This window comes from Elgaria multicarinata, chromosome 3 (assembly GCF_023053635.1).
Source record: "Elgaria multicarinata webbii isolate HBS135686 ecotype San Diego chromosome 3, rElgMul1.1.pri, whole genome shotgun sequence".
NCBI classification, from domain to species: domain Eukaryota; kingdom Metazoa; phylum Chordata; class Lepidosauria; order Squamata; family Anguidae; genus Elgaria; species Elgaria multicarinata.
This window is the reverse complement of record NC_086173.1, coordinates 167,871,816-167,899,472: the sequence shown is the minus strand read 5'-3', so window position 1 is coordinate 167,899,472 and position 27,657 is coordinate 167,871,816. Positions and strand designations below refer to the sequence as shown.

General features: G+C 44.5%; 2 protein-coding genes across 4 annotated transcripts in view; both read left to right on the top strand.

Moving 5' to 3' along the window:
• Positions 1-5,271, top strand: part of LOC134396281 (zinc finger protein 420-like) — a 918,719-nt gene extending 913,448 nt beyond the window's left edge. For 2 of the 3 annotated variants that reach the window (XM_063122711.1, XM_063122712.1), the window contains exons 5-6: positions 1,732-1,858; positions 2,516-5,271. In XM_063122711.1, coding sequence (XP_062978781.1) covers positions 1,732-1,858; positions 2,516-5,004 — 2,616 coding nt within the window. In that variant the 3' untranslated portion in view covers positions 5,005-5,271. The remainder of the gene's footprint in view (positions 1-1,731; positions 1,859-2,515) is intronic. The other variant, XM_063122714.1, reaches the window with a different exon arrangement.
• Positions 1,489-27,657, top strand: LOC134396376 (zinc finger protein 420-like). Its single transcript, XM_063122855.1, has 3 exons — positions 1,489-1,515; positions 23,159-23,285; positions 23,950-27,657. Exons 2-3 carry the CDS (start codon positions 23,252-23,254, stop codon positions 25,674-25,676), a joined length of 1,761 nt encoding a protein of 586 aa, XP_062978925.1. The 5' UTR covers positions 1,489-1,515; positions 23,159-23,251; the 3' UTR covers positions 25,677-27,657.

Sequence of the window (27,657 nt, the reverse complement as noted above, 5' to 3'; positions counted from 1 at the left end):
AAAACTTCCTGACTGTTAGAGCAGTACAACAATGGAATCAGTTACCTAGGGAGGTTGTGGGCTCTCCCACACTAGAGGCCTAAAAGAGGCACCTGGACAACCATCTGTCAGGGATGCTTTGGGGTGGATTCCTGCATTGAGCAGGGGGTTGGACTCTATGGCCTTGTAGGCCCCTTCCGGTTTCTGGGTTTCTGGGGTGCTGTTGCACTCATGTCCTGCTTGGGCTCTTCTTACGTTCTTATGATCACAGGAGAAATGAATGGGTTTGTGAAGTTTTGGGGAAGGAGGGGATCCTTCTTCAACAAGTGTCAGAGTCCTCCCAACAGAACAGGAATAGCATTTGTAGACACCCAAGCTCCCGTGTTTACAGTGGAAAATGCTGGATATCAGGATTGAACTCTTAGCCCCCTGACAAAGACACAAATTCCTGTGCTGTGTGGCTTGGATGGTAGATCAACTTTAGAATGTGACCTGAAAGGTAAAGCGATTGGGAAACGCTGCCCTTGGCCTTGACCTGAGCCGTTTCTTTACTTCTCTAATCCCTCTTCTCTGCCTGGAATCCTCCCTCCTGCTCCAGGTCCAGGGGATGTTGGCCAGAGCACCCACAGATTTCCCTGAGGCAGAGAAGGCTCCACCGGGCATCACACAGAGGCCGCTGGACAGGTGGATCTTGCAGGAGGGGGACGGAGGACCCTCCTCACTGGGTAAGGATTCGTGGACATATTTCCCCATGGTCTCCCTCCCTCAATTACGCCTGAAGTTTTTATGGAATTTTTTTATGTGATATTGTAAAGCGCCTCGATGCCAGAAATGGTGAGGCGGCGCTATAAAAATGCTTTAAATAATAATAATAATAATAAATAATATTAATAATAATAATAAATAATGAGCTGTCTTAATGTTCTCCTTGAGCCTGATTTTGCTGGGGGAGATATTCAAAAAGGAAATGTTGTTTAGTAATTTGGTTCGAGGGTATCAGACCCACTCTGGCCCGGTCTTACACACTCAACAACTAAGGTCCTCCTCCAGGCGCCTACTCAGAGGGAAGATCGGAGGATAACAACAAGGGAGAGGCCTTCTCTGCGGTGGCCCCCCAACTGTGGAACAATCTCCCCAATGTGGTTCATGTGGCCCCGACATTGTTATCTTTTCAGTGCCAGGTCAAGCAATATGTAATTAATTAGCCTTGGTCAATTTTTTTAGGGTCATAGTTTTAAAACTTGTTATAGTAGTTTTATATGTATGAGTATATTGTATGTTTTCGCAGTTTTAAATGTTCGGATATTGTTTTTAAGTGCTTCGGCTATGGTATGGTAAACAAATGCAATCAATAAATAAACACTGAAAATGGGAATAGTTAAGAATGTTAACTTACCTTCTCACCTTCCCACCTTCTTTACCTTCCTCATAGGGAGCAAAACAACCTGCAGGGGAAGTGAACTGATCCTTGGGGGTCCTTCTGGGCCTCGTTCACTTGGTGGTGGAGTGGAAGCGGTTTCTGCACAGCCTGGGCAGGTAGGGGAGTCCTGGGGGCCTCCGTCTCCTGCACATCTCTTTGGTCCTGGAAGAACCTGCCCCTTTAGCCTTTGCTCTTCTCCAAGATGGCTGCTAGGAAGGCCTTGAAGGTCACTCACAATGCTTTGGCATTCAGAAAGAGGACCTCACCATCCTTGTCTTCATGGATTGCTACATAACGCTTAAAGAGAACATCATTTCTTCTTCTTCTTTCAGGGTCTGGTGACTTTTGAGGAGGTGGCCGTGCATTTCTCCGAGGAGGAGTGGGGTCTGCTGGATCCAGGCCAGAGGACTCTGCACAAAGAAGTCATGGAGGAGAATCGTGGGATCCTGGCCTCTCTGGGTAAGGAATGGGATTCCTCTGGGTAAGGCTCCCTCTCTGCCTTCTTGGCAGATCCTGGAAGGTGGAATTTCAGCTCATCTTTCTTTGTTCTAGTGCAGAATACAAATGTCATTGACTCCGAAGACCTGACAAAACATTGAGAAAAGCCCATTGATGGACTTGCTCTGTGGCAGAGATGGCTGCCAACCCACCTTACTTTGCTGCTATAATTGCATCTGCGTAATATTGAAGATGTTACAGATATTATCCTTAATGGAGGAGAGGAGAGTTCAGCCTTTTCAGAAGACAGCTCTGGACAGCTTGCTTTTCATTTTAAGATATAACTAGACATTGAAAATAACCATTAGGATTGAATTCCCACTTTCCAGTTCCCAGTTAAACGATCAGCTAGGAGAAAATGGCAGACTTTAAGTGTATTTTATTTTTAAAGTATTTTATGTTGTTCATTTATTTCCCAACTACTTTATACGAGTTATTCCATATAAAGGAAAGCATTGTATGGCAGTCTAGTTCTCAGTTCTATTGATCATCGGGATGTTTAATATGTTTAGAAGGATCTGCCTCACCAACGGGGTTTTTTTTTATCATGTGAATCAAATCAGCAACTCTTTGTTTTGTTCCAAGATTTCAAGATGATTTCTGTGTTTATACTTGCAGGTGATCACAGGGAGAGCAAGAAAAATGACCCACACCAGAGAAGGAAAACTGAAACTGAAGAGAAGAGGGAAAACAAATCCATTTCTTTTGAAGGATCAGACGTCTGTGAAACTCCAATACTAGAAGCACCAAGTAAAAAGAACATTCGTAAAAGGAAGAAAAAGAGTAAAACTCAGAAGATTCATTCTAGCAAATATCAAAGGTTTCAATGCTTAGTGTGTGAAAAACAATTCATTTTCAACTCACAACTTAACTTGCATAAAAGAATTCACACTGGGGAGAAGCCCTATAAATGCTTAGAATGCGGGAAGACCTTTGCTCAGAGCACACACCTTAAGCTGCATCAACGAATTCACACTGGGGAGAAGCCTTATAAATGCTTAGAATGCGGGAAGACCTTTGCTGAAAGCGCAAGCCTTAAGCGGCATCAACGAATTCACACTGGGGAGAAGCCCTATAAATGCACAGAATGCGGGAAGACCTTTGCTGAAAGTGCAAGCCTTAAGCTGCATCAAAGAATTCACACTGGGGAGAAGCCCTATAAATGCGTAGAATGCGGGAAAACCTTTGCTGGCAGCGCAAGCCTTAAGCTGCATCAAAAAATTCACACAGGGGAGAAGCCCTATAAATGCTTAGAATGTGGGAAGGGCTTTGCTCACAGGACATGCCTTAAGCGGCATCGAAGAATTCACAGTGGAGAGAAGCCCTATAAATGCTTAGAATGCGGGAAGAGCTTTGCTCACAGCACAAGCCTTAAGCGGCATCAGGGAATTCACACTGGGGAGAAGCCCTATAAATGCTTAGAATGCGGGAAGAGCTTTGCTCGCTCCACAAACCTTAAGCTGCATCAAAGAATTCACACTGGGGAGAAGCTCTATAAATGCTTAGAATGCGGGAAGAGCTTTGCTCGGAGCACCCAGCTTAAGCTGCATCAAAGAATTCACACTGGGGAGAAGCCCTATAAATGCGTAGAAAGCGAGAAAACCTTTGCTGGCAACGCAAACCTTAAGCTGCATCAAAGAATTCACACTGGGGAGAAGCCCTATAAATGCTTAGAATGCAGGAAGAGCTTTGCTCGCTCCACAAACCTTAAGCTGCATCAAAGAATTCACACTGGGGAGAAGCCCTATAGATGCTTAGAATGCGGGAAGAGCTTTGCTCACAGCACAAACCTTAAGCAGCATCAGGGAATTCACACTGGGGAGAAGCCCTATAAATGCTTAGAATGCGGGAAGAGCTTTGCTCGCTCCAGAAACCTTAAGCTGCATCAAAGAATTCACACTGGGGAGAAGCTCTATAAGTGCTTAGAATGCGGGAAGACCTTTGCTCACAGCTCACACCTTAAGCGGCATCAAAGAATTCACACTGTGGAGAAGCCCTATAAATGCGTAAAATGCGGGAAAACCTTTGCTGGCAGCGCAAACCTTAAGCTGCATCAAAGAATTCACACTGGGGAGAAGCCCTATAAATGCTTAGAGTGCGGGAAGACCTTTGCTTGGAGCACACACCTTAAGCGGCATCAACGAATTCACACTGGGGAGAAGCCCTATAAATGCTTACAATGTGGGAAGAGGTTTGTTCAGATAACAAACCTTAAGCAGCATCAGGGAATTCACACTGGGAAGAAGCCCTATAAATGCTTAGAATGCAGGAAGAGCTTTGCTCGCTCCACAAACCTTAAGCTGCATCAAAGAATTCACACTGGGGAGAAGCCCTATAGATGCTTAGAATGCGGGAAGAGCTTTGCTCACAGCACAAACCTTAAGCAGCATCAGGGAATTCACACTGGGGAGAAGCCCTGTAAATGCTTAGAATGCGGGAAGAGCTTTGCTCGCTCCAGAAACCTTAAGCTGCATCAAAGAATTCACACTGGGGAGAAGCTCTATAAGTGCTTAGAATGCGGGAAGACCTTTGCTCACAGCTCACACCTTAAGCGGCATCAAAGAATTCACACTGGGGAGAAGCCCTGTAAATGCTTAGAATGCGGGAAGAGCTTTGCTCGCTGCAGAAACCTTAAGCTGCATCAAAGAATTCACACTGGGGAGAAGCCCTATAAATGCTTAGAGTGCGGGAAGACCTTTGCTCACAGCACAAGCCTTAAGCTGAATCAAAGAATTCACACTGGTGAGAAGCCCTATAGATGCTTAGAATGCGGGAAGAGCTTTGCTCACAGCACAAGCCTTAAGCGGCATCAGGGAATTCACACTGGGGAGAAGCCCTATAAATGCTTAGAATGCGGGAAGAGCTTTGCTCGCTTCACAAACCTTAAGCTGCATCAAAGAATTCACACTGGGGAGAAGCCCTATAGATGCTTAGAATGCGGGAAGAGCTTTGCTCACAGCACAAACCTTAAGCGGCATCAAAGAATTCACACTGGGGAGAAGCCCTATAAATGCGTAGAATGCGGGAAAACCTTTGCTGGCAGCGCAAACCTTAAGCTGCATCAAAGAATTCACACTGGGGAGAAGCCCTATAAATGCTTAGTGTAGCATTTATAGCATCATAGAATAGTAGAGTTCGAATGGGTCTATAAGGCCTTAGAGTCCAAACCCCTGCTCAATGCAGGAATCCACCCTAAATCATACCTGACAGATGGTTGTCCAGCTGCCTCTAGAAGGCCTCTAGTGTGGGACAGCCCACAACCTTACAAGGGAACAACAGAAGAAACTATGAGTTTTTGGAAACAGGAATGAGATCCCGAGGTGGGGGGAGCACTGTTATGTTGAGTATGAATATGTTTAATAGCTTAAGTATGAATATATGATATTAAGGCAATTTTATGTTTATGTATCATGTTTTTTGCTGTTGTTGTTGAAAAATAAAAATAAAAATTTAAAAAAATTATTCCCTCAATCTTCCATCAAGGGATTTCTATGGTGGGGTTGGTTGGTCTCATAACAACATGCCAAGTCCAGGGATTCCCCACCCACCCTTCTCATATTGCTACTTTGAATTGTTTCTGCCAATGTTGTGGTGGGCTTTCAGTGAACCAAACTGGCAATGTTTGAAATAGAAAAAAAATGCTTTTGGCACCAACATCATTTGAATGGCTACTAAACACTCCTTAAGGCCTAACTGTTGCTTCTTCCACTTCCTAGGGGTTTTTGAGTAGCACCCCTTGTTTGCTGATGAAAATGTGAATCTGAGCATCTTTCCACACTCTGAGTAAATTTTCCACATTCTTCTCGGTGGCTGCTCCAGTGCTTTGGAACTCTCTTCCTGGGGAAGCCAGACTGGCTCCCTCCTTGATGGGATTTCGGAAGCAGGCTAAAACTGGTTTGTTCCAGCAGGTCTTTGGAGTGTAATTTGGTCCTCCATCTTTGTTAATGGCTTATAATTTTGTTGTGTATTTTAAACGTTTTTTTTTTAACTTTTCTTTTCTTATGTTTTACAATGTATGTTTTAAACTTTGTAAGACCGCCTTGAGGCCCAGTATTGGGCAAAAGGCGGTATACTACTACTACTAGTAATAATAATAATAATAATAATGGGCTTCTCCCTGTTAATCTGGTGCTAAAAGGGTTAAGTTATGTTGCAAGAAGAACCTACTACTTCAAGTGAAATATGATCTGATCTGGAATGGGGTGGCTTGAGTGAGGGTTTGGGGGAGATTCACAAGAAGACCCCCTAAAAAGACCCTAGACTCATATCTGAAATAGCCCCAGAAGTATATTCCAGACCCCTGAGCCATGGACATGAAGACCTTGATGTTTGATTCTATGCTCATCAATGTTATGCCATTAACTAAGACTCTTGCTAAGTTGTGCAGGACTATCTTTGAAGACAGGGTGGGGGGAACCCTCCACAGTGGACATTTACATGCGGCTTCTTAGAGTACGCTCAAGGCCAAAGTGCTGGAAGAAAGCTGAGCATGCACTGACAGCCACTAAGAGGGGAAATTGTTTTGAAATCTTGTGGTGTGGCACCTGCTGATAAGAAATGTCCTAACTCCAAGTTGGGCGAGGGAAGTGACAATACTGAACAACGGGACACCTGGGATATGACACAAGCTCAAAGAAGAGGTCTTCTACTCCAATCCAGATAAGTCACCCAGATGGCAGATACGTTTTCTAGTAGGGGTGTCTACAGACCCCCCGATCCGCTTCTCTTCCAGATCCGCAACTTATGCATCCGCCCCACTCTGCCTATAGTCCGCTCTGCTCCGCTGCGAAGCTCTGGATCCGGATCCGAGCTCCGCTTCCTCCCCCCCCCCCATAGGCTTGCATTGAAATCCAAAAAAGTCTACAACTTTTTTTCTGTTAAAGTTAGAAACCTCAAGTTTGGCACCATGACACCTCATGGACATATACACACGCATGCCAAGCCTCAAGCCAATCCAAGCGTCCCCTGATTTTGGGGGAATTTTTGAAAATTGGACACCCCATTTTCAGACATGGACTATTCTCCGACATTTTGAGAGATAATTTTTTTTGAAGTGGGCACCCTCATAGATGCCATCTAGATCCACATTCATGGCAAGTTTCAAGCAAATCCCATCATCCCCTGATTTTTGGCGGGGCTTTAACCTCTAATGCACCACCCATAACCCAAATTCACACCCCTTTCTATATCTCTCTCAGTTTTCATGTTAGAAACCTCAAACATGGCACCATGATAGCTTATCCATGGATACACATGCATGCCAAGACGCAAGCCAATCACATCATCCCCTGATTTTTGGGGAATTTATGAAAATCGGACACCCCATTTTCAGACATGGAGTGTTCTCCGACATTTTGACAGATAAAATTTTTTGAAGTAGGCATTCACGGCAAGTTTCAAGCAGATTCCATCATCCCCTGATTCTTGGCGGGTCTTTAACCTCTAACGCACCCCAAATCAAGTCCCATGCTAGAACTACGTCAATTTTCACGTTAGAAATGGCAAATTAGGCATCATGACACCCTATGTATGTATACACACGCATGCCAAGACTCAAGCAAATCCCATCATCCCCTGATTTTTGGGGAATATTTGAAAATCGGACACCCCATTTTCAAACATGGGAATTACTCTGACATTTTGACAGATAAATTTTTTTGAAGTGGGAACCCTCACAAATGACATCTAGATCCACATTCATGGCAAGTTTCAAGGAAATCCCCTCATCCCCTGATTTTTGGCGGGGCTTTAACCTCTAACGCACCCCAAATCAAGTCCCATGCTAGAACTATGTCAATTTTCACATTAGAAACCTCAAGTTCAGCACCATGACACCTCATGGACGTATACACACTCTTGCCAAGCCTCAAGCCAATCCAAGCCTCCCCTGATTTTGGGGGAAATTTTGAATACAGGACACCTGCAGACAGCTCATTGGGGCCATTTCAAAGGAAATCCCAACATGCCATGAATTGGGGAGTAGAGATAAACCTATGAATCTTCTTCCACACTTGAAAAATTGATTTGGAACTTCAAAAAGTCTAAGTGAGCACAGGAAGGACTTCTCCCCTGAGTCAAAGCAAGACACACACAAACCATCCCTGCGAGGTGGGCAGGGGAGGAGGGAGGGAAGGCAGGCAGGCAGCAGACATTTCTGGGGGCACAAGGAAGTGCAGCAAGGATGGCTTGTTTCTTTCTAAGCCAGCAGTAACGCATTGCAAACCAACCCTGCAAGGCGGGTGCAAGGAGTGAGCAAAGGATGGCTTGTTTCTTTCTAAGCCAGCAGTAACGCATTGCAAACCAACCCTGCAAGGCGGGTGCAAGGAGTGAGCAAAGGATGGCTTGTTTCTTTCTAAGCCAGCAGTAATGCATTGCAAACCAACGCTGCGAGGCGGTCACAGAGGAGGAGGACAGGCGGGCAGAGAGCCAGGCAGAGATATGCCATAGATCTATTATGGGGGAGTCAGTCCCGGCAGATGCCCCACCACAGAAGCACCCTGGGGGGAAGGCAGGCAGCAGGCATTTCTGGGGGCATAAGGAAATGAGGCAAGGATGGTTTCTTTCTAAGCCAACAGTAAGTCATGAATTGCAAACCATCCCTGCGAGGCGGTCACAGAGGAGGAAGACAGGCGGGCAGAGAGCCAGGCAGAGATACACCATAGATCTAGTATGGGGGAGTCAGTCCCGGCAGATGCCCCACCATGGACTTGCCCGTTTGATTTTCACAGCAGGAGAGGCGGCCTGCTTACTGGTGCCAGCCTGAGCCTTCCCTTGACCACCACTGCTTTCAGCATGCCCAGCCACAGACGTGCGCCTGCTCCCTCTTCTCATGATGATAATATAATACTAATATTAATACTAATAATCTATATAAATAAAAATGTAAATGTTCGTTCGAAACAGACGTTATATCTTCACCGATTGCTTTGAAATTCTGACACAACGTTGCATTCGAATATGCGAGCATTGTTATGTAACTATGTTCTATATGGGGACAAAAGTTTGTCTTAAAATCGAAGAAATAGGCCTCCTCAAAACCAGTCCTGCTGATCATTGTGACATCACCAACCAGTAGGCCAATCCACTGCCTCTGCCTTCTCTCTTATTTGCATGTTCTCTCACAATTGGCTGAGTGAATATAGATGTCACACCTGTGACAGTTACACATTCTGAAGAAAGGTAACTGCCAGGAGTTTCCGCTAACCTCCTCACCGTAAAAACATCCTTTTTTAAAAACCAAATAATTTGCTTTACTTCATCCAAATAATGCCTCGCAGAAGATCACACTTAGGTCGTCGTACTCGCAGAGCGGAAGCACTGCGACGAGAAATTGCAAATCAGATTGAGGAAGAACGGGCATCAGCAAACGAGAAAAAAAGAAAAAGAATGCCTCAAATACGTGCCAAGGAACCAGGCAAGCAACGTTCAGCCAGACTTGAGGATGCACGATTGCGAGCACGGCAATCGCGTTCTACAGCTTCAGATCTGCTTTGTTCTCAACAGAATGAACGCGACAGGCTGAGAGTGGCTGAAAGACGTCAACGAGAAACAGCACATCAGCGTCAAACACGACTCCATGGTAAACAATCACACGATTACAATCGCCTTGCATTCCGGTACAACCCAGCTGATGATTATAGTTTGAGGCGGCATGTTCTCATCGGCACTATGACTGAAGTGTCTCCTTATTGCAAGGCTCTTAAATTTAATGGAGAAACAAAAGGAATGTGTTGCGCTGCTGGAAAAATTAAACTGCCTCAACTTGGAGAACCACCAGAGCCATTACAAACTTTGCTTGCCGGATATACTGCAGAATCAAAGCATTTCCTATCTAACATCAGGAAATACAACTCATGCTTCCAAATGACATCGTTCGGCGCAGAAATACAGGTGATAAATAAGTCTAGGGTTAAAGCGGGAATTCTGGCACTGGATATTTTTAAGGCTTTTGATTGTTTGAGCTGGCAAGCTTTAAAGATGGTTTTAAATAAAATGGGGTTTGGAAATAAATTTAAAGCTATAATAGAACAGTTATACTCTCAAAATACAGCCGTAGTGGTAGTGAATGATGGTGTGACAGATAAGATACGACTAGCCAGAGGGACAAGGCAAGGATGTCCGCTCTCACCAGTCCTATTTGTAATGGTAATGGAATTATTGGCGAATGCAATACGAGAAGATGAGGAGATTGAAGGAATAGGTAGTATGAAAGAAATTAAATTGAATATGTTTGCAGATGACACGTTGTTGACGGTAAAAAATCCAATAGAGAAGATAGGGAGAATTAAACAGCAATTGAGAGAATTTGAGGATATCACGGGGTTAAGAATAAATTGGTCTAAATCAGAAGTGATGTTGTTTAATTATACTAAAAAGGAAGAGAAGGATTGGGAAGAAAAGGGAAGAGAATTGAGAGTTAAGAATCATATTAGATATTTGGGAATAAAAAATTACGCAGAAGTAAGAGAGTTTAGAGAAAGAAAATTTAAATGTGTTAAAAAAAGAGATTTTAGCAAAATTGGAGAAATATAAAAGGTTAAATTTATCGTGGTTTGGAAGAATAGCATTAATAAAATGAAGATTTTAGCAAAGATTAATTTTGTGTTTAGGATGCTACCAATAAAAATTTCAGAAATTAGAGCTAAAAAGTTGGCAAAGGATTATAAATAATTATTGTAATGGTGATAAGAAAGCGAGGGTAAATAAAAGTAAATGGTATTTAAGCCAAAAAAAGGGAGGATTGGGTCTCCCGAATATTAAATTATACTATGTAGCTAATAGACTAAGACATATTGTGGAGGCAATTATAGGATTAGGGGAATTAGATTGGATGGAAGATAAAACTACAAGTAATATAGAGACTAATTTGGAAAATGTATTTTTTATGGAAGGAAAAAAAAATGGGTGGAAAGTATAAATAACCCGCTTCTGAGGTCTCACTGGGAAATTTGGAGTAAATATACTCCGGTAATAATGTTGAAGAATTTCCCGGAGGAATTAAAGAGTAGATTAAGTAAAGTTTTAATAGAAAAAAATAAAATGAAATTAAGGGAATGGTTAAGAGGAATGAACACAAGAGAGGATATGGAAGAGGTTCTTAAGGATAAAAAATTAACTTGGTTAAATTATAGGCAATTAGAACAGTGGACTAAAAAGTGGGTAAGAGATAATGGAGATTGTAGAGAATTAACGAAGTTTGAGGAACTAATAGTTAAGAAAGAAAATGAAAGGGAGAAAAGAACAGTGTTAAAAGGGTTGATGAGTGAAATATATAGAATATTGGTGGAGAAAGGGATGGTGGATAATTCGGGTAAAATGATTTGGGAGACAGATTTGAAGGTACAAATAGGATAACAGGGTTGGGAGGGATTATGGAAACAAAGAGCGTTGAGAAATATGTCAGTAAGAATAAAAGAGAATTATTTTAAAATTGTATGGAGGTGGTACCTAACTCCGGTTAGATTGAATAAGATAAACAATCAGCAATCAGAAAATTGTTGGAGAGGTTGTGGGGTTAAAGGAACGTATTTGCATATGTGGTGGGAATGTAACTATGTTCAAAAATTGTGGAAGATGGTGTTTTTGGAGATTGAAGAAATTGTGGAAATGAAGATAGAACGAACACCAAAAGTTGCATTGCTGTCACTATTTGAAGAAGATTTTAAATGTAAAAAGGAAATTAAGGAACTGATAACGAATTTGCTGACTGCAGCAAGATTGATTGTAGCTAGGAACTGGAAGATCCAAGGGGAATATTCTATTGAAGAATGGTACAAAGAAATATGGGATATAGCTATTAATGATAAGTTGACTTGTAATATTAAATGGAGGAAAGGTATAACCAAAATAAATGAGTTTGAAGGAATTTGGAAACAGTTCCTAATATTTGTGTTTTCTAGGGGAAGTGGGAAACCGCCAGCGGAAGAAAGCATGAGATTTTGGAAGCAGGAATAGATCCCGAGGTGGGGGGGGCACTTATATGTTAAGAATGGTTATATTGTATGATAGGATAGGTAATAGATAATATTTACTCAATATATATGTATTCAACATTTATTTAAATGTATGTAGTATGTTGTGTTGTTGTTCTTTTGTAAGATATTTTTTTTGTGTTTTAAAATAAAAATTAAAAAAAAAAATCATCACAGCTCCATTTATGCCAACTTTCAAAGTCAAAGGACAAATGTATCATAAAGCCGGCTCCTTCCTTCCGTTTCAAGATAGTCAACATAAATTCCTACAAATGCATTTCATTGGTGATGGCAATGATGAATTGAATGCACGCTGCGGAATTTATACCGGCATAAAAAGGTCCATCGTTTCAAAACTGCAACAGCTACTTCACGAAAAAAACAATTTTTTTCCACATGTGGGGCAGCGGGGTGGACGGTACACCAGCAGAATCCCTAATCTGTCTCGAGTACCCAACACACAGTACAAACACTCCAGACCAGCACTCGACTGAACAGGAAGCCTAGAGAGGGAGATTGTATTCCTATAGACCATGGCAACCCCCCCTCCCTGGCCCTCGAGTCTGTGCTGGTGCTGCACTGAGTACCCAGGAGGGCAGAGCTGGGTGAGAGCAACCCCCCCCTCCCAGTTCACCCACCCAGGTCTCAGTGATGCATACCAGGTCAGCCCCCTCATCCACAATCAGTTCATGGATGAGAGAGATTTTATTTTGGACTGACCTGGCATTCAGCAGCAGCACCACCAGACCCGAGAGCAAGCTGATAAGGCCGCCAGGAACCATCTGGTTGGGGGAAGGACTAGAAGAGGGGATAGCTGTAAGGAATCTGTCCTTGATCATGCACTTGATCTCATTTTTTGATCGGGTAACCTCCCTTGTGGACTGTGGGAATGCTGTGGATGTCATCTATCTTGACTTCAGCAAAGCTTTTGACAAAGTACCACATGACATTCTGATTAACAAACTAGCGAAAAGTGAGCTAGATGGAACAACTATTAGGTGGATCCACAGTTGGCTACAGAATTGGACTCAAAGAGTACTTATCAATGGAACCTTCTCAAACTGGGGAGAGGTAACGAGTGGGGTGCCGCAGGGCTCAGTCCTGGGCCCAGTGCTCTTCAACATTTTTATTAATGATTTGGACGAAGAGGTGCAGGGAACGCTTATCAAATTTGCAGATGACACAAAATTGAATGGGATAGCTAATATCCTGGAAGACAGAAACAAACTTCAAAGTAATCTTGATAGGCTGGAGTGCTGGGCTGAAAAAAACAGAATGAAATTTAATAGGGATAAATGCCAAGTTCTACATCTAGGAAATAGAAACCAAATGCACAGTTACAAGATGGGGGATACTTGGTTCAGCAATACTACGAACGAGAAGGATCTTGGAAGTGTTGTAGATCACAAGGTGAATATGAGCCAACAGTGCGATATGGCTGCAAGAACAGCAAATGCTATTTTGGGCTGCATTAATAAAAGTATAGCTTCCTAATCATGTGAGGTACTGGTTCCTCTCTATTCGGAACTGGTCAGGCATCATCTAGAACATTGCATCCAGTTCTGGGCTCCACAATTCAAGAAGGACGCAGACAAGCTGGAGCATATTCAGAGGAGGGCAATCAGGATGATCAGTGTTCTGGAAACAAAGCCCTATGAAGAGAGACTGAAAGAACTGGGCATGTTTAGCCTGTAGAAGAGAAGATTGAAGGGAGACATGATAGCACTCTTCAAAGACTTGAAAGGTTGTCACACAGAGGAGGGCCAGGATCTCTTCTCAATCCTCCCAGATTGCAGGACACGGAATAATGGGCTTAAGTGACAGGAAGCCAGATTCCAGCTGGTCATCAGGAAAAACGTCCTGACTGTTAGAACAGTACGACAATGGAACCAGTGACCAAGGGAGGTTGTGGGCTCTCCCACACTAGAGTCATTCAAGAGGCAGCTGGACAACCATCTGTCAGGGATGCTTTAGGGTGGATTCATGCACTGAGCAGGGGGTTGGCCTCGATGGCCTTATAGGCCCCTTCCAACTCTACTATTCTATGATTTTATGGGGACACAGAGGAAGGCCAAGGTCTCTTTTTGATTATCTCAGAGTGGACGTAGTAGGGTCTTCCACACTAGAGGCTTTCGAGGTGCAGCTGGACAAGTATCTGTCAAGCATGCTTTAACGTGAATTCCTACATTGAGCAAGAGGTTGGACTTGATGGCCTTATACGACCCTTCCAAGTCAAATATGCCACGATTCTGTGGCCACACCATGGGCACTACCATGCTAAACAATCATGAAGCAGACCTCAGAAGCATGTGCCACCACATCTCCAGATGACCTCAAGAACTGAATAAGTCTATAGGGGAGAAGGCAGATTCTCAATTTTTTCAGTTCCCAAGTTCTTTAGGGCTTTAGATACTAGCAGTAACCTTGAATTTGGCCCAGTAGCAAACAAGCAATCAGTGCGGTACCTTCATCACAAGGCTTCATGTACATCACCTGGTGAGCTTTCTCTGCACTAGAGTATCCCAGGAACAAGGCCCAGGCACTGTTGTCCTGAAAGACATCTTTATTATGCACTGACATAAACAAAGAAGAGCTGCAATTCCATGTAGATGTCGAGAAGGAGCGCAAATGAGGGTGCCTGGATTTCTGGCTTAACCACCATGGTTAAAGACATGGTTTAAGGTGTCTTCTGAAAGGGCCCAATTTGTATTTCATTTTTAAAAAGACCATAATAGCAGTAATAAGGTTGCATTGTTCTTTCCTTTTCTACCAAAGGAAGTGATTTTCCATGGGACTACTTCTGGTGGAAACATTTCCCTTCTCCACTGCAAGAGAGATTTAGCCCCATTTTTTCCAGGGCTCCCCCTCTTTGGATAGATCTGGATCTAACTGCAATCCCTGGGAAAGGAATAAGCCCATTAATTCATATCCACAGGGGATCAAGATCAAATCAAATACCAACTGCGCTCTTATCTGGACAGAGATAGCCTAGCTACAGTTATCCATGCTCTGATAACCTCTCGTTGGATTACTGCAATGCGTTATATGTAGGGCTGCCTTTAAAATGGTCCAGAAACTTCAACTGGTACAAAACAGGGCAGCACGCTTACTAACAGGGACTGGCCGATGAGACCACATCACTCCAGTCCTTTTCCACCTTCATTGGCTGCCAGTCCAGGTCCGGCCCGATTCAAAGTGCTGGTATTAACATTTAAAGCCCTAAACGGCTTGGGGCCAGGTTATTTGAAGGAACGCCTCCTCCCATATGTACCTTGCATAATAGCTATAAATTAAAGTTACCTGCTACCTGTCCTTCCCCGGGGAGAATTAGGTGAAACATCATAGCTATACATCACACCTGATAAGAGCTGGTCGAATTGGAATCACACCAGGTTGGGGGACGCTGTTTTATGGCTCTGGATCCCACAAAGCCCCCAGGAGCAGATGGGGCGGCGATGCTGCAGAGGGGGAGAAAAGACCCCCCCCCAATGGAAAAGCCCCCTTCCCAGGTCCGTGTCTTTGCCAGGAGCCTCTGCGGCTCTCTAGTGTTGCCTCGACCGAAGGGTTAAAGAGGCGGAGAGGGGGCTGGGTCCTAGAGCCCAGGCTGGATGAGGCCCCTCCCTTCCGGCCCCACACTTCCTTCCCAGCCTGGGATTCTCCCCCTGTTCCTGCGAGCTCGTCTATCCGCCGTCTGCAGCCTCTTTTCCCCTGCGAAGGAGCCGGTGAGTGCAGATTGCAAGGGGGTCCCAGGGGGGCGGGGGCAGAGGAAAGAGCCCCCCCAGGGGAGTGACCCAATTACGGCCTCTCCAGGAGACCCCCGCCTTGCACCTCCTTCCCTCCCCATAACTAGGGGATCGCGGAAGGGAAGGCTGGAGAAAGGGGGGAGGGTCTGGGAGGGACACAAGAGGAAAGGTCCCAGGTGGGGAGGAGGAATGTCCCACCTGCGGGCAAAAGGCTGCCCTGGTGTCCTGTTTGCATTGCCTTTTTTTGTTTTCCTTCCTCTTCCTGATTCAAACCTAGTGAATAAGCAAAATTAACAAGTCACTTTGGTCACGAGGCCTTCGAAATAAAACCTGGGGCGCTTTTGTTGATTAAGAAGGGAGCCTGCTGTTGGTTTTAGTACGTCCCTCTTTGATGTATTAAGTGAGCCCGATATTCACATCCTGAGAGTGGGGAGAAATTGCTGTTACTCTGGTGCAATTTTGGGGTTCAAGTGCTGGGAGCAGAGAGGGCATAAAAAAGGGAATTTCACCAGGTGATCCATGTATGCAAATGATAGCCGCTGAAATTGCCTTTTCAACACAACTGTTAAAGATAGAGTTGGAAGGGGCCTAAAAGGCCATCAAGTCCAACCCCCTGCTCAGTGCAGGAATCCACCCTAAAGCATCCCTGACTGGTGGTTGTCCAGCTGCCTCTTGAAGGGCTCTAGTGTGGGAGAGCCCACAACCTCCCTAGGTCACTGGTTCCATTGTCGTACTGCAGTACTGTTAGCATAGGTGCCTCCATTTTCTAAAGGCAGCTGTAAAGTAGCCATTATACAGCAGGCAAAATGTCATGTATGCGAGAATATCTCCTTGAGTGCATCCTCGCATCTGTCTTATCTAACATAAACAAGCGCTTCGGCTCCAGTGCTCCTGGGTCAAAGTTAACTTTCTGTAACTTACTGTAAGGCCAAAGGTATTGTTTACAGAACAGAGAGAATTGTTTAGCAAAATTAGCTATGCTCCAGTGTTATGTTCTGATTGGTTTATGCTGCTACTGGGCCCTGCCCCTTGCAGGCTCAAATGCTGTGCTGAATTCCCAATGTCTTTGTCTGATTGCTCCCTTTGAGAGACCAGGCCTTGATTACTAATCAATAAAGCGCTTTTGAACCCTCTGCCGCAGACAGTGTGGAGTTGTGCTTAGGGGCTGTTTGGATTTCGTCCTTGGGTGAAAGAACATTGATCTAACAATACAACTGTTAAAGGTACAGGAGCCCTGTCCTCGTTTTCATAGGGTCACCCTAAACCATTCATCTCTTAAGGCTTCCTTAGTGGCATATTTCATGTGTTTAAAAAGCTGAAAAAGTATTCAGTGTTTGCTAGCTTAACTTTTAAAATAAATGTTCACACATTATTAACTTTTAATGGCATTAATTCAGCTGTGGTTACACACTCTCTCTCTCTCTCCCGTTGGGGCAGAGTCAGAACTTCATTTTCAACCACAAATCTGGTTCCTTTGGGACGGGGGTCGCGGAGCCCCCTTTGAGACAGGTGCTGACTCTTACGAACAAGGAGGGGGGTCTGTTCTTCTTAGCTGCACCCTGTCGAGGAATTCAATCAAATAGGTATGTGGGCTTCCCCTGTGCCCACCCTGTGCGAATATAATTGCTTTGGGCCTGTTCTCTAGAAATCAAAGTATCTATGCTTCCGCAGTAGCTGGAAAATGTATTAAGGATGCAACCATGAGACCAAGTCTTGTGAAGGGTATTGAAACACTACTTTCACAAGATTGTGTGCCTACTAGGACTGTTAGAGGGTGTTGTGGCTTGCTTTATAAACCGCTAACCGTGAAATGAACAGACGGGCACAAGTTTCTCAGTAATCATTGACGTCTTGTTTTTCTGTCCTTGAAAAGATTGCACTCTGCACATGCGTAAAATCCTTGCTTATAACTGGCTGAGCAGCTTACCTGTTACTGTTTTATGATTGTATGGAGCGGTTCTGCCTTGTTTCGAAGGGGACTGACCCTATAAGGAGGTTAAGGCTTTCCTGAAAATAGCGGGCATTTCCTTGGGTCCTCTGAGGGCTTCCGCCTTGCAGTGCTAAGCGCTGCTTGTAATAAACTTTCTCAAAAGAGAGAACCGTGTCTTAGAGTCTTTGAGCCCCACCCAGCGATCCCACTTAGAGGAGACGCGCCTTTCCAGGGTTCCTCGACACCCCCTCGAAATATCAGCACTGAAGTGGGGGGCATTGTTCGGCCATACTTCGGCAGAATGATCAGTCAAGCAGCCATCTGGCTCCGTTACCAGGTTTGGCCAAGGAGGGAAGTTGGGAACCTTCACACTCTCCGTTTTAATTCCTCCAGCGCAGACCCTGCCTCAAAGGAGAAATTGGCAGCCAAGGAAGGAGACTGTTTCGAGTCCTGGTGGGAGCAGAAGAGAGTGAAGATGGAAGAGCAAAGCTTTACAGGCCCTGAGGCAGGAAACATCCAGGAAGGGAGCAGTGCAGAGCCCTGGGAAGGAAGAGTGCAGGAGGACCAGCCTGGGAGCAGCACCTGCACAGACACGGAGCACCAGCCCTTCAGGGACTTCTGCTACCAGGAGGCCGAGGGGCCCCGAGAGGTTTGCAGCCGACTCCACCACCTTTGCCGTCAGTGGCTGAAGCCAGAAAGGAACACGAAAGCTGAGATGCTGGACCTGGTGGTCCTGGAGCAGTTCCTGGCTGTCCTGCCGCCGGAGGTGGAGACCTGGGTCAGAGAGTGTAGAGCGGAGACCAGTTCCCAGGCGGTGGCTCTGGCAGAAGGCTTCCTCCTCAGCCAGGCAGGGGACCAAGAGCAGGTGAGAGCATTTCATCCTGGTGACTAACAGGGACTGTGTTCTTAATACTTCTCTCAACTTCTTTTTGCACGTCCTCTAAGGAAGGGATGCCCCAATTTCCAATGACACCTGCAAGTATAGTTGTTCTTCATGTGTAGAGCAGGCCCTCGTTAAATTAACAGTACGTCGTTAAAATATGCAGTTCCCTACCAGAGGATGTAGTGATGGCCACCAATTTAGATGGTTTAAAATGGGGGTTAGACAAAATCCTGGAGGAGAAGACGGTGAATGGCTACTAGTCCTGATGGCTATATCCTACCTCCAGGTGATGGCCCACTGTGGGGAGAGAATGCTGGACTAGATGGACCCTTGTTCTGATCCAGAATGGCTCTTCTTAGTTTCTCATGACGACACGAGAAGTGAATGGGTTTGTGAAGTTCTGGGGAAGGGGATCCTTCTTCAACTGGTGTCACTCCCAACAGAACAGGAATAGCATTTGTAGACACCAATGTCCTGTGTTTACATTGGAAGTTGCTGGATATCAGGGAATGACTGGGAGGTTCTGTCTTTCCTCCTGGCTGGTTTTTGGAGGGTGTTCAAGCACTTTGCTTATGCCAGGGTTGATATCTTAGCCCCCTGACAAAGACACATGGTTTTGTGTCTTGGATAGTAGATCAACTTTAGAATGAGACCTGAAAGCCAAACCCATTGGGAAATGATGCCCTCGGCCCTGACCTGCCCCATTTCTTTCTGTCTCACCTCCCCCTTCTCTCACTGGGATCTTCTCTCCTGTAAACAAAGTAAGTTTAATAAAACTTACACTTTTTGGAGCGAATGCAGCTTTTGTGCTCACAGATGCGGGTTCTGATGGTTCTTGTGGTCATACCAATGTACAATAAATTACATGGACTCTTGATGGCATAAATCGCAAAAGCTGCATTCGCTGCAAAAGACTTCAGGCACCTCTGGTCAAGCATTTTCTTGATATGGGCCATGATGACAAAGACCTGAGATTCTGGACTATTGAATGGTTTCAAGGATAGGGGACAAGAGTAGACCATCAACTATGAAGGAGGGAAATATTCTGGATTTTCACCTTAAGGACATGAGAACCACAAGGACTCAAGGAAGAGTGTAAGTGGAGGCCTTGGTTGTAATCCTGTTCTTCTATTTTAAAGTACAGCTCTATTGTATTCCTTTTCTGTCATTTCTTGTCGTTGTTTTGAAATATATTTTCATTCTTATATGTAGTAAGTATTATTAGGTTTGTATTAACTATGTTTTAAGCATCAAATCAGTCCACTCAGTCTGGACTGATAGGTTCATGTCGGGAGAGGCGTTCCGTCAGTTATGGTGGTCCCATTCTATGAAGCAAGTGCAGCTGCTGGTAATAATAATTTTTAAAAAAACCTCTTTGTTAATTTAAAAAACAAGTTGAGGGGCCATACTGAAGGTTTCAAGAAAGGTGTCTGGGATCACACAGGTGACCATGGGCATTCAGTTGGCTTTGCCCAGTGTTGTCCTTCAATTAGGGTTTGCAGGTCCTGCGAATCAAACACACGAGGGGTCGAGAATCCAACTTAGCCAAGTTTTATTAGAACAATACTGCAGTATTGGGCACTCTAGCATCAAATCAAACCAGAGCACCCCGGTCAAAAAATACTTGAAACATTTATAGTCTTTTGACCAGAAAAAAAGTGCATCCAATTTGTCATTGATCAACGTCATTACATTTATAGCACCTTATTGGTATTTTTTTAGTAGCATGTTAGGATACCAGAGAAAGTGTTAGTGCATACAATCATAAATCACCTGTTACATTCGTTGTCTCATTGGATAAAACCCTTCTCTTTGTCTTTTGTGTTCTCATTATTAAGGAATGCATAGCAAGCAATGTGAGTGACCTTAAACTAGAAATGTGTGTGTATGTATATATCTGTTTCCTTTTACTTGGTACATCATATTCTTCCCACGGATGCAAGCACACAATCTCAGGACTGTGTTTGACTCTTTTGGAAACAGAGAGAACAATGTGAAATCTCTCTTTCTAGTGACGTCACCAGTGTAAAGTAGGATCTCTCATTTTGATCTCTCATTTTATTTATTAATTACATTTATATCCCACCTTTTTTCCTCCAAGGAACCCAAGGAGGCGTACATAATCCCCCTCCTCTCCATGTTATCTTCACAACAACAACCCTGTAGGGTATGGAGAATGTGGATAGGGAGACATTTTTCTCCCTTTCTCAAAATACTAGAACCCATGAAACTGATTGGTGGGAGACCCAGGACAAATAAAAGGAAGGACTTCTTCACACAGCACGTCGTTAAATTATGGAACTCACTACCACAAGATGAAGTGTTGGCCGCCAATCTGGATGGCTTTAAAAGGGGGTTGGATAAATTTCTGGAGGAGAAGCTTACCCATGGCTACTAGCCCAAATCTTGAGCATGCATAGGAACATGCGGTGAAAATCCAGTCCTGATGCCTATCAACTCTATGGGTTTCTCCCAATGAAAAGAACCCCCTTAGCCTTCACAGCTCTATCTGTTGTAGGTCAACAGATCCACCCATAGATCCACCATGCAATGTTGCAGTCCATCTCCAACACAACCTGAATCTAGGCTGTAGCACTTCCCGTCTTCTGCTGGATACTGGAGGGGTGTCTGGTGTTCTGCTCAAGGCATTAGACCTGTTTGTTTCAGCTGGGTAAAGCTACCATTCTGCCTGTCTTGTCTTCTGGGCTAGAAGGAGCAGGCAACACACCCAGCTCAACACCTGGGTAGGAGGGTGAGCGCTCTCCCCGATCCAGAAAGCGATTCTTGCAGAAGGTGTGATGAATTTGTCCTTGCCAAGGGTTTTATGAGTGGATCTATGGGTGGATCTGTTGACCTACAACCAGGATGATCAGAGGTCTGGAAACAAAGCCCTATGAAGAGAGACTGAAACAACTGGGCATGTTTAGCCTGGAGAAGAGGAGATGGAGGGGAGACGTGGTAGCACTCTTCAAATACTTCAAAGGTTGTCACACAGAGGAGGGCCAGGACCTCTTCTCGATCCTCCCAGAGTGCAGGACACGGAATAACGGGCTCAAGTTAAAGGAAGCCAGATTCCAGCTGGACATCAGGAAAAACTTCCTGATTGTTAGAGCAGTGCGACAATGGAATCAGTGACCTAGGGAGGTTGTGGACTCTCCCATACTAGAGGCCTTCAAGAGGCAGCTGGACAACCATCTGTCAGGGATGCTTTAAGGTGGATTCCTGCACTGAGCAGGGGGTTGGACTCTATGGCCTTGTAGGCCCCTTCGAACTCTATGATTATATGTACACCAGTTTCTGGGGAACGTGGGCGGGAGGGTGCTGTTGCACTCATGTCCTGCTTGTGCTCTTCTTACGTTCTTATGATCACAGGAGAAATGAATGGGTTTGTGAAGTTCTGGGGAAGGAGGGGATCCTTCTTCATCAAGTGTCAGAGTCCTCCCAACCGAACAGGAATAGCATTTGTAGACACCCAAGCTCCCGTGTTTACAGTGGAAAATGCTGGGTATCAGGGTTGAACTCTTAGCCCCCTGACAAAGACACAAGTTCCTGTGCTGTGTGTCTTGGATGGTCGATCAACTTTAGAATGAGACCTGAAAGGTAAAGCGATTGGGAAACGCTGCCCTTGGCCTTGACCTGAGCCGTTTCTTTCCTTCTCTAATCCCTCTTCTCTGCCTGGGATCCTCCCTCCTGCTCCAGGTCCAGGGGATGTTGGCCAGAGCACCCACAGATTTCCCTGAGGCAGAGAAGGCTCCACCGGGCATCACACAGAGGCCGCTAGACGGGTGGATCTTGCAGGAGGGAGACGGAGGACCCTCCTCACAGGGTAAGGATTAGTGCACGTATTTCCCCATAGTCTCCCTCCCTCAATTACGCCTGAAGTACATGAGCTATCTTAATATTCTCCTTGAGCCTGATTTTGCTGGGGGAGATACTCAAAAAGGAAATGTTGTTTAGTAATGTGGTTCGAGGGTATCAGACCCACTCTGGCCCGGTCTTACACACTCAGCAACTAAGGTCCTCCTCCAGGCGCCTACTCAGAGGGAAGATCGGAGGACCACAACAAGGGAGAGATCTTCTCTGTGGTGGCCCCCCAACTGTGAAACTATTGCACCGACGTTGTTATCTTTTCAGTGCCAGGTCAAGCAATATGTAATTAGCAATATGTAATTAATTAGCCAGGGTCTGTTTTTTTAGGGTCATAGTTCTAAAACTTGTTATAGTAATTTTATATGTATGTGTATATTGTATGTTTTCGCAGTTTTAAATATTTGGTTATTGTTTTTAAGTGCTTCAGCTATGGTATAGTGAAAAAATGTAATAAATAAACACTGAAAATAAACAATGAAAATGGGAATAGTTAAGAATGTTAACTTACCTTCTCACCTTCCCACCTTCTTTGCCTTTCTCACAGGGAGCAAAACAACCTGCAGAGGAAGTGAACTGATCCTGGGGGGTCCTTCTGGGCCTCGTTCGCATGGCGGTGGAGTGGAAGCGGTTTCTGCACAGCCTGGACAGGTAGGGGAGTCCTGGGGGCCTCCATCTCCTGCACATCTCTTTGGTCCTGGAAGAACCTGCCCCTTTAGCCTTTGCTCTTCCACAAGATGGCTGCTAGGAAGGCCTTGAAGGTCACTCACAATGCTTTGGCATTCAGAAAGAGGACCTCGCCATCCTTGTCTTCATGGATTGCTACATAATGCTTAAAGAGAACATCATTTCTTCTTCTTCTTTCAGGGTCTGGTGACCTTTGAGGAGGTGGCCGTGCATTTCTCGGAGGAGGAGTGGGCTCTGCTGGATCCAGGCCAAAGGACTCTGCACAAAGAAGTCATGGAAGAGAATTGTGGGATCTTGGCCTCTCTGGGTAAGGAATGGGATTCCTCTGGGTAAGGCTCCCTCTCTGCCTTCTTGCCAGATCCTGGAAGGTGGAATTTCACCTCTTCGTTCTTTGTGTCAGTACAGAATACAAATGTCATTGACTCCGAAGACCTGACAAAACATTGAGAAAAGCCCATTGATGGACTTGCTCTGTGGCAGAGATGGCTGCCAACCCATCTTACTTTGCTGCTATAATTGCATCTGCGTAATATTGAAGATGTTACAGATATTATCTTAATGGTCTCCATGGAGGAGAGGAGAGTAAGGCATATTCAGAAGACAGCTCTGGACAGCTTGCTTTTCATTTTAAGATATAACTAGAGATTGAAAGTAACCATTACGGTTGAATTTCCACTTTCTAGTTCCCAGTTAAATGATCAGCTAGGAGAAAATGTCAGATTTTAAGTGTATTTTATTTTTACAGTATTTTATGTTGTTCATTTATTCTCTCAACTACTTTATATGAGCTATTCCATATAAAGGAAAGCATTGTATGGCAGTCTAGTTCTCAGTTCTATTGATCATCGGGATATTTAATAGGTTTAGAAGGATCTGCCTCACCAACTATTTTTTTTTATCCTGTGAATCAAATCAGCAACCATTTGTTTTGTTCCAAGATTTCAAGTCAATTTCTGTGTTTATACTTGTAGGTGATCACAGGGAGAGCAAGAAAAATGGCCTACACAAGAAAAGGAAAACTGAAACTGAAGAGAAGAGGGAAAATGAATCCATTTTTTTTGAAGGATCAGACGTCTGTGAAACTCCAATACTAGAAGCACCAAGTAAAAAGAACATTCGTAAAAGCAAGAAACAGAGTAAAACTAAGAAGATTCATTCTAACAAATATCAAAGGTTTCAATGCTTAGTGTGTGAAAAACAATTCATTTTCAACACACAACTTAACTTGCATAAAAGAATTCACACTGGGGAGAAGCCCTATAAATGCTTAGAATGCGGGAAGACCTTTGCTCAGAGCACACACCTTAAGCTGCATCAACGAATTCACACTGGGGAGAAGCCTTATAAATGCTTAGAATGCGGGAAGACCTTTGCTGACAGCGCAAGACTTAAGCTGCATCAAAGAATTCACACTGGGGAGAAGCCCTATAAATGCTTAGAGTGCGGGAAGACCTTTGCTCAGAGCACACACCTTAAGCTGCATCAAAGAATTCACACTGGGGAGAAGCCCTATAAATGCTTAGAATGCGGGAAGACCTTTGCTCAGAGCACACACCTTAAGCTGCATCAAAGAATTCACACTGGGGAGAAGCCCTATAAATGCTTAGAGTGCGGGAAGAGCTTTTCTTACAGCACAAGCCTTAAGGGACATCAAAGAATTCACACTGGGGAGAAGCCCTATAAATGCTTAGACCGCGGGAAGACCTTTGCTCAGAGCACACACCTTAAGCAGCATCAAGGAATTCACACTGGGGAGAAGCCCTATAAATGCGTAGAATGCGGGAAGAGCTTTGCTCACAGCACAAGCCTTAAGCGGCATCAGGGAATTCACACTGGGAAGAAGCCCTATAAATGCTTAGAATGCGGGAAGAGCTTTGCTCAGAGTACACACCTTAAGCACCATGGAGGAATTCACACTGGGAAGAAGCCCTATAAATGCTTAGAATGTGGGAAGAGCTTTTCTTACAGCACAAGCCTTAAGCGACATCAAAGAATTCACACTGGGGAGAAGCCCTATAAATGCTTAGAGTGCGGGAAGACCTTTACTCAGAGCACACACCTTAAGCAGCATCAAGGAATTCACACTGGGGAGAAGCCCTATAAATGCGTAGAATGTGGGAAGAGCTTTCTTCACAGCACAAGCCTTAAGGGGCATCAGCGAATTCACACTGGGGAGAAGCCCTATAAATGCTTAGATTGTGGAGAAAGCTTTGCTCGGAATGCAAGCCTTAAGCGGCATCAGCGAATTCACACTGAGGAGAAGCTCTATAAATGCTTAGAATGCGGGAAGAGCTTTGTTCTGAGCACACACCTTAAGCTGCATCAAAGAATTCACACTGGGGAGAAGCCGTATAAATGCTTTGAGTGCGGGAAGAGCTTTGCTCTGAGCACATGCCTTAATCTGCATCAAAGAATTCACACTGGGGAGAAGCCCTATAAATGCTTAGATTGTGGAGAAAGCTTTGCTCAGAATGCAAGCCTGAAGCGGCATCAACGAATTCACACTGGGGAGAAGCCCTATAAATGCTTAGAATGTGGGAAAAACTTTGCTCAAAGCACAAGCCTTAAGCTGCATCAACGAATTCACAATGGGGAGAAGCCCTATAAATGCTTAGAATGCGGGAAGAGCTATGCTCACAGCACCAGCCTTAAGCTGCATCAAAGAATTCACACTGGGGAGAAGCCCTATAAATGCTGAGAGTACAGGAGGACCTTTGCTTGGAGCACACACCTTAAGCAGCATCAAGAAATTCACACTGAGGAGAAGCCCTATAAATGCTTAGAGTGCGGGAAGAGCTTTGCTCGGAGCACCCAGCTTAAGCTGCATCAAAGAATTCACAGTGGGAAGAAGCCCTGTAAATGGTTAGAGTGCAGGGAGAACTTTGCTCAGGGTAAACATCTTAAGCAGCATCAAAGAATTCACACTGGGGAGGTGCCCTATAAATGCTTAGAGTTAGGAAAGAGCTTAGCTTGCAGTACAAGCCTTAAGTGCCATCAAAGAATTCACACTGGGGAGAAGCCCTATAAATGCTTAGTATTCTTTTCATTAGAATCATATAATAGTACAGTTGGAAATGGCCTATGAGGCCATCGAGTCCAACCCCCCTGCTCAATGCAGGAATCCACCCTAAAACATACCTGACAAATGGTTGTCCAGCTGCCTCTTGAAGGCCTATGGTGTGCAACAGTCCAGAACCTTCCAAGGTAACTGGTTTCATTGTCGTACTGCTCTAACAGGAAGTTTTTCCTGATGTCCAGCCAGAATCTGCCTTCCTGTAACTTGAGCCCATTATTCTGTGTCCTGCATGCTGGAATGATCGTGAAGAGATCCTGGCACTCCTCTGTGTGACAACCTTTCAAGTCATTGAAGAGTGCTATCATATCTTCTTCCAATCATCTTCTCCAGGCTAAACATGCCCTGTTCTTTCAGTCTCTCCTCATAGGGCCTTGTTTCCAGGCCCCTGGTCATCCTTTGAACATGCTCCAGCTTGTCTGCATCCTTCTTGAAGTGTGGTGCACAGAACTGGGTGAAATACTCAAGATGTGGCCTAGCCAGGACTGCATAGAGGGGAACCAGTATCTCATGTGATTTGGAAGCTATACTTCTTTTAAAACAGCCCAAAATAGTATTTGCTTTGTTTGCAACCACATCACACTGTTGGCTCATATTCAGCTTGTGATCTAGAACAATTCCAAGGTTCTTTTTGTTTGTAGTATTGGTGAGTCACGTATCCCCCCTCTTGTAAATGTGCATTTGGTTTCCTTTTCCTAGGTGTAGAACTTGGCATTTATCCCTATTAAATTTCATTTTGTTGTTTTCAGCCCAGCACTCCAGCTCATCAAGATCTCTTTGAAGTTTTTTTCTGTATTCCAGGGTGTTATCTATCCCACCCAATTTGGTGTCATCTGCAAACTTGATGAGCGTTCCCGGCACGTCCTTCAACATTTAATAAAAATGTTGAAGAGCACTGGGCCCAGGACTGAGCCCTGCGGTACCCCACTCCTTACCTCCCCCCAGATTGAGAAGGTATCGTTGATCAGCAATCTTTGAGTCTGATTCTGTAGCCAACTCTGTATCCACCTAATAGTCCATCTAGTCCACTTTTAGCTCTTTTGTTTATCGGAATATCATGGGGCACTTTGTCAAAAGCTTTGCTGAAGTCAAGATATATGACGTCCACAGTGTTCCCACAGTCCATAAGGGAGGTTACCCAATCAAACAATGAGATCAGGTTAGTCTTACAGGATTTGTTCTTGACAAATCCCTGTTGGCTTCTAGTAATCATTGCATTGTTTTCAAGGTGCTTCCAGATTGACTTCTTTAGAATCTTCTCCAGAATTTTCCCAGGGATGGATGTCAGACTGACTGGTCTGTCTTTTCCCAGGTTCCTCCTTTTTGCCCTGTTTGAAGAAGGGACAACATTAGCCCTCCTCCAGACATATGGCACCTCACCCGTCTTGCATGATTTTGCAAAGATAATAGACAAAGGCTCTGAGAGTTCTTCTGCTAGCTCCTTCATTACTCTAGGATGAAGTTCATCAGGCTCTGGAGATTTGAATTCTCTCTGTATTTTAGCACTTAATTTTAACTTAAATGCAAATTTTACTGTTCTAACTCTGCATTTTAATTTTGTTGCGTGGTTTTATCCTGGTTGTGCTTTTTATACTGTATTTTGTAA

Coding starts and splice junctions, on each gene's coding strand:
- LOC134396376 (XM_063122855.1), top strand. CDS start 23,252: ATGGAAGAGAATTGTGGGATCTTGGCCTCTCTGG. Junction 23,286..23,949: donor TGGGATCTTGGCCTCTCTGG/GTAAGGAATGGG, acceptor TTATACTTGTAG/GTGATCACAGGGAGAGCAAG.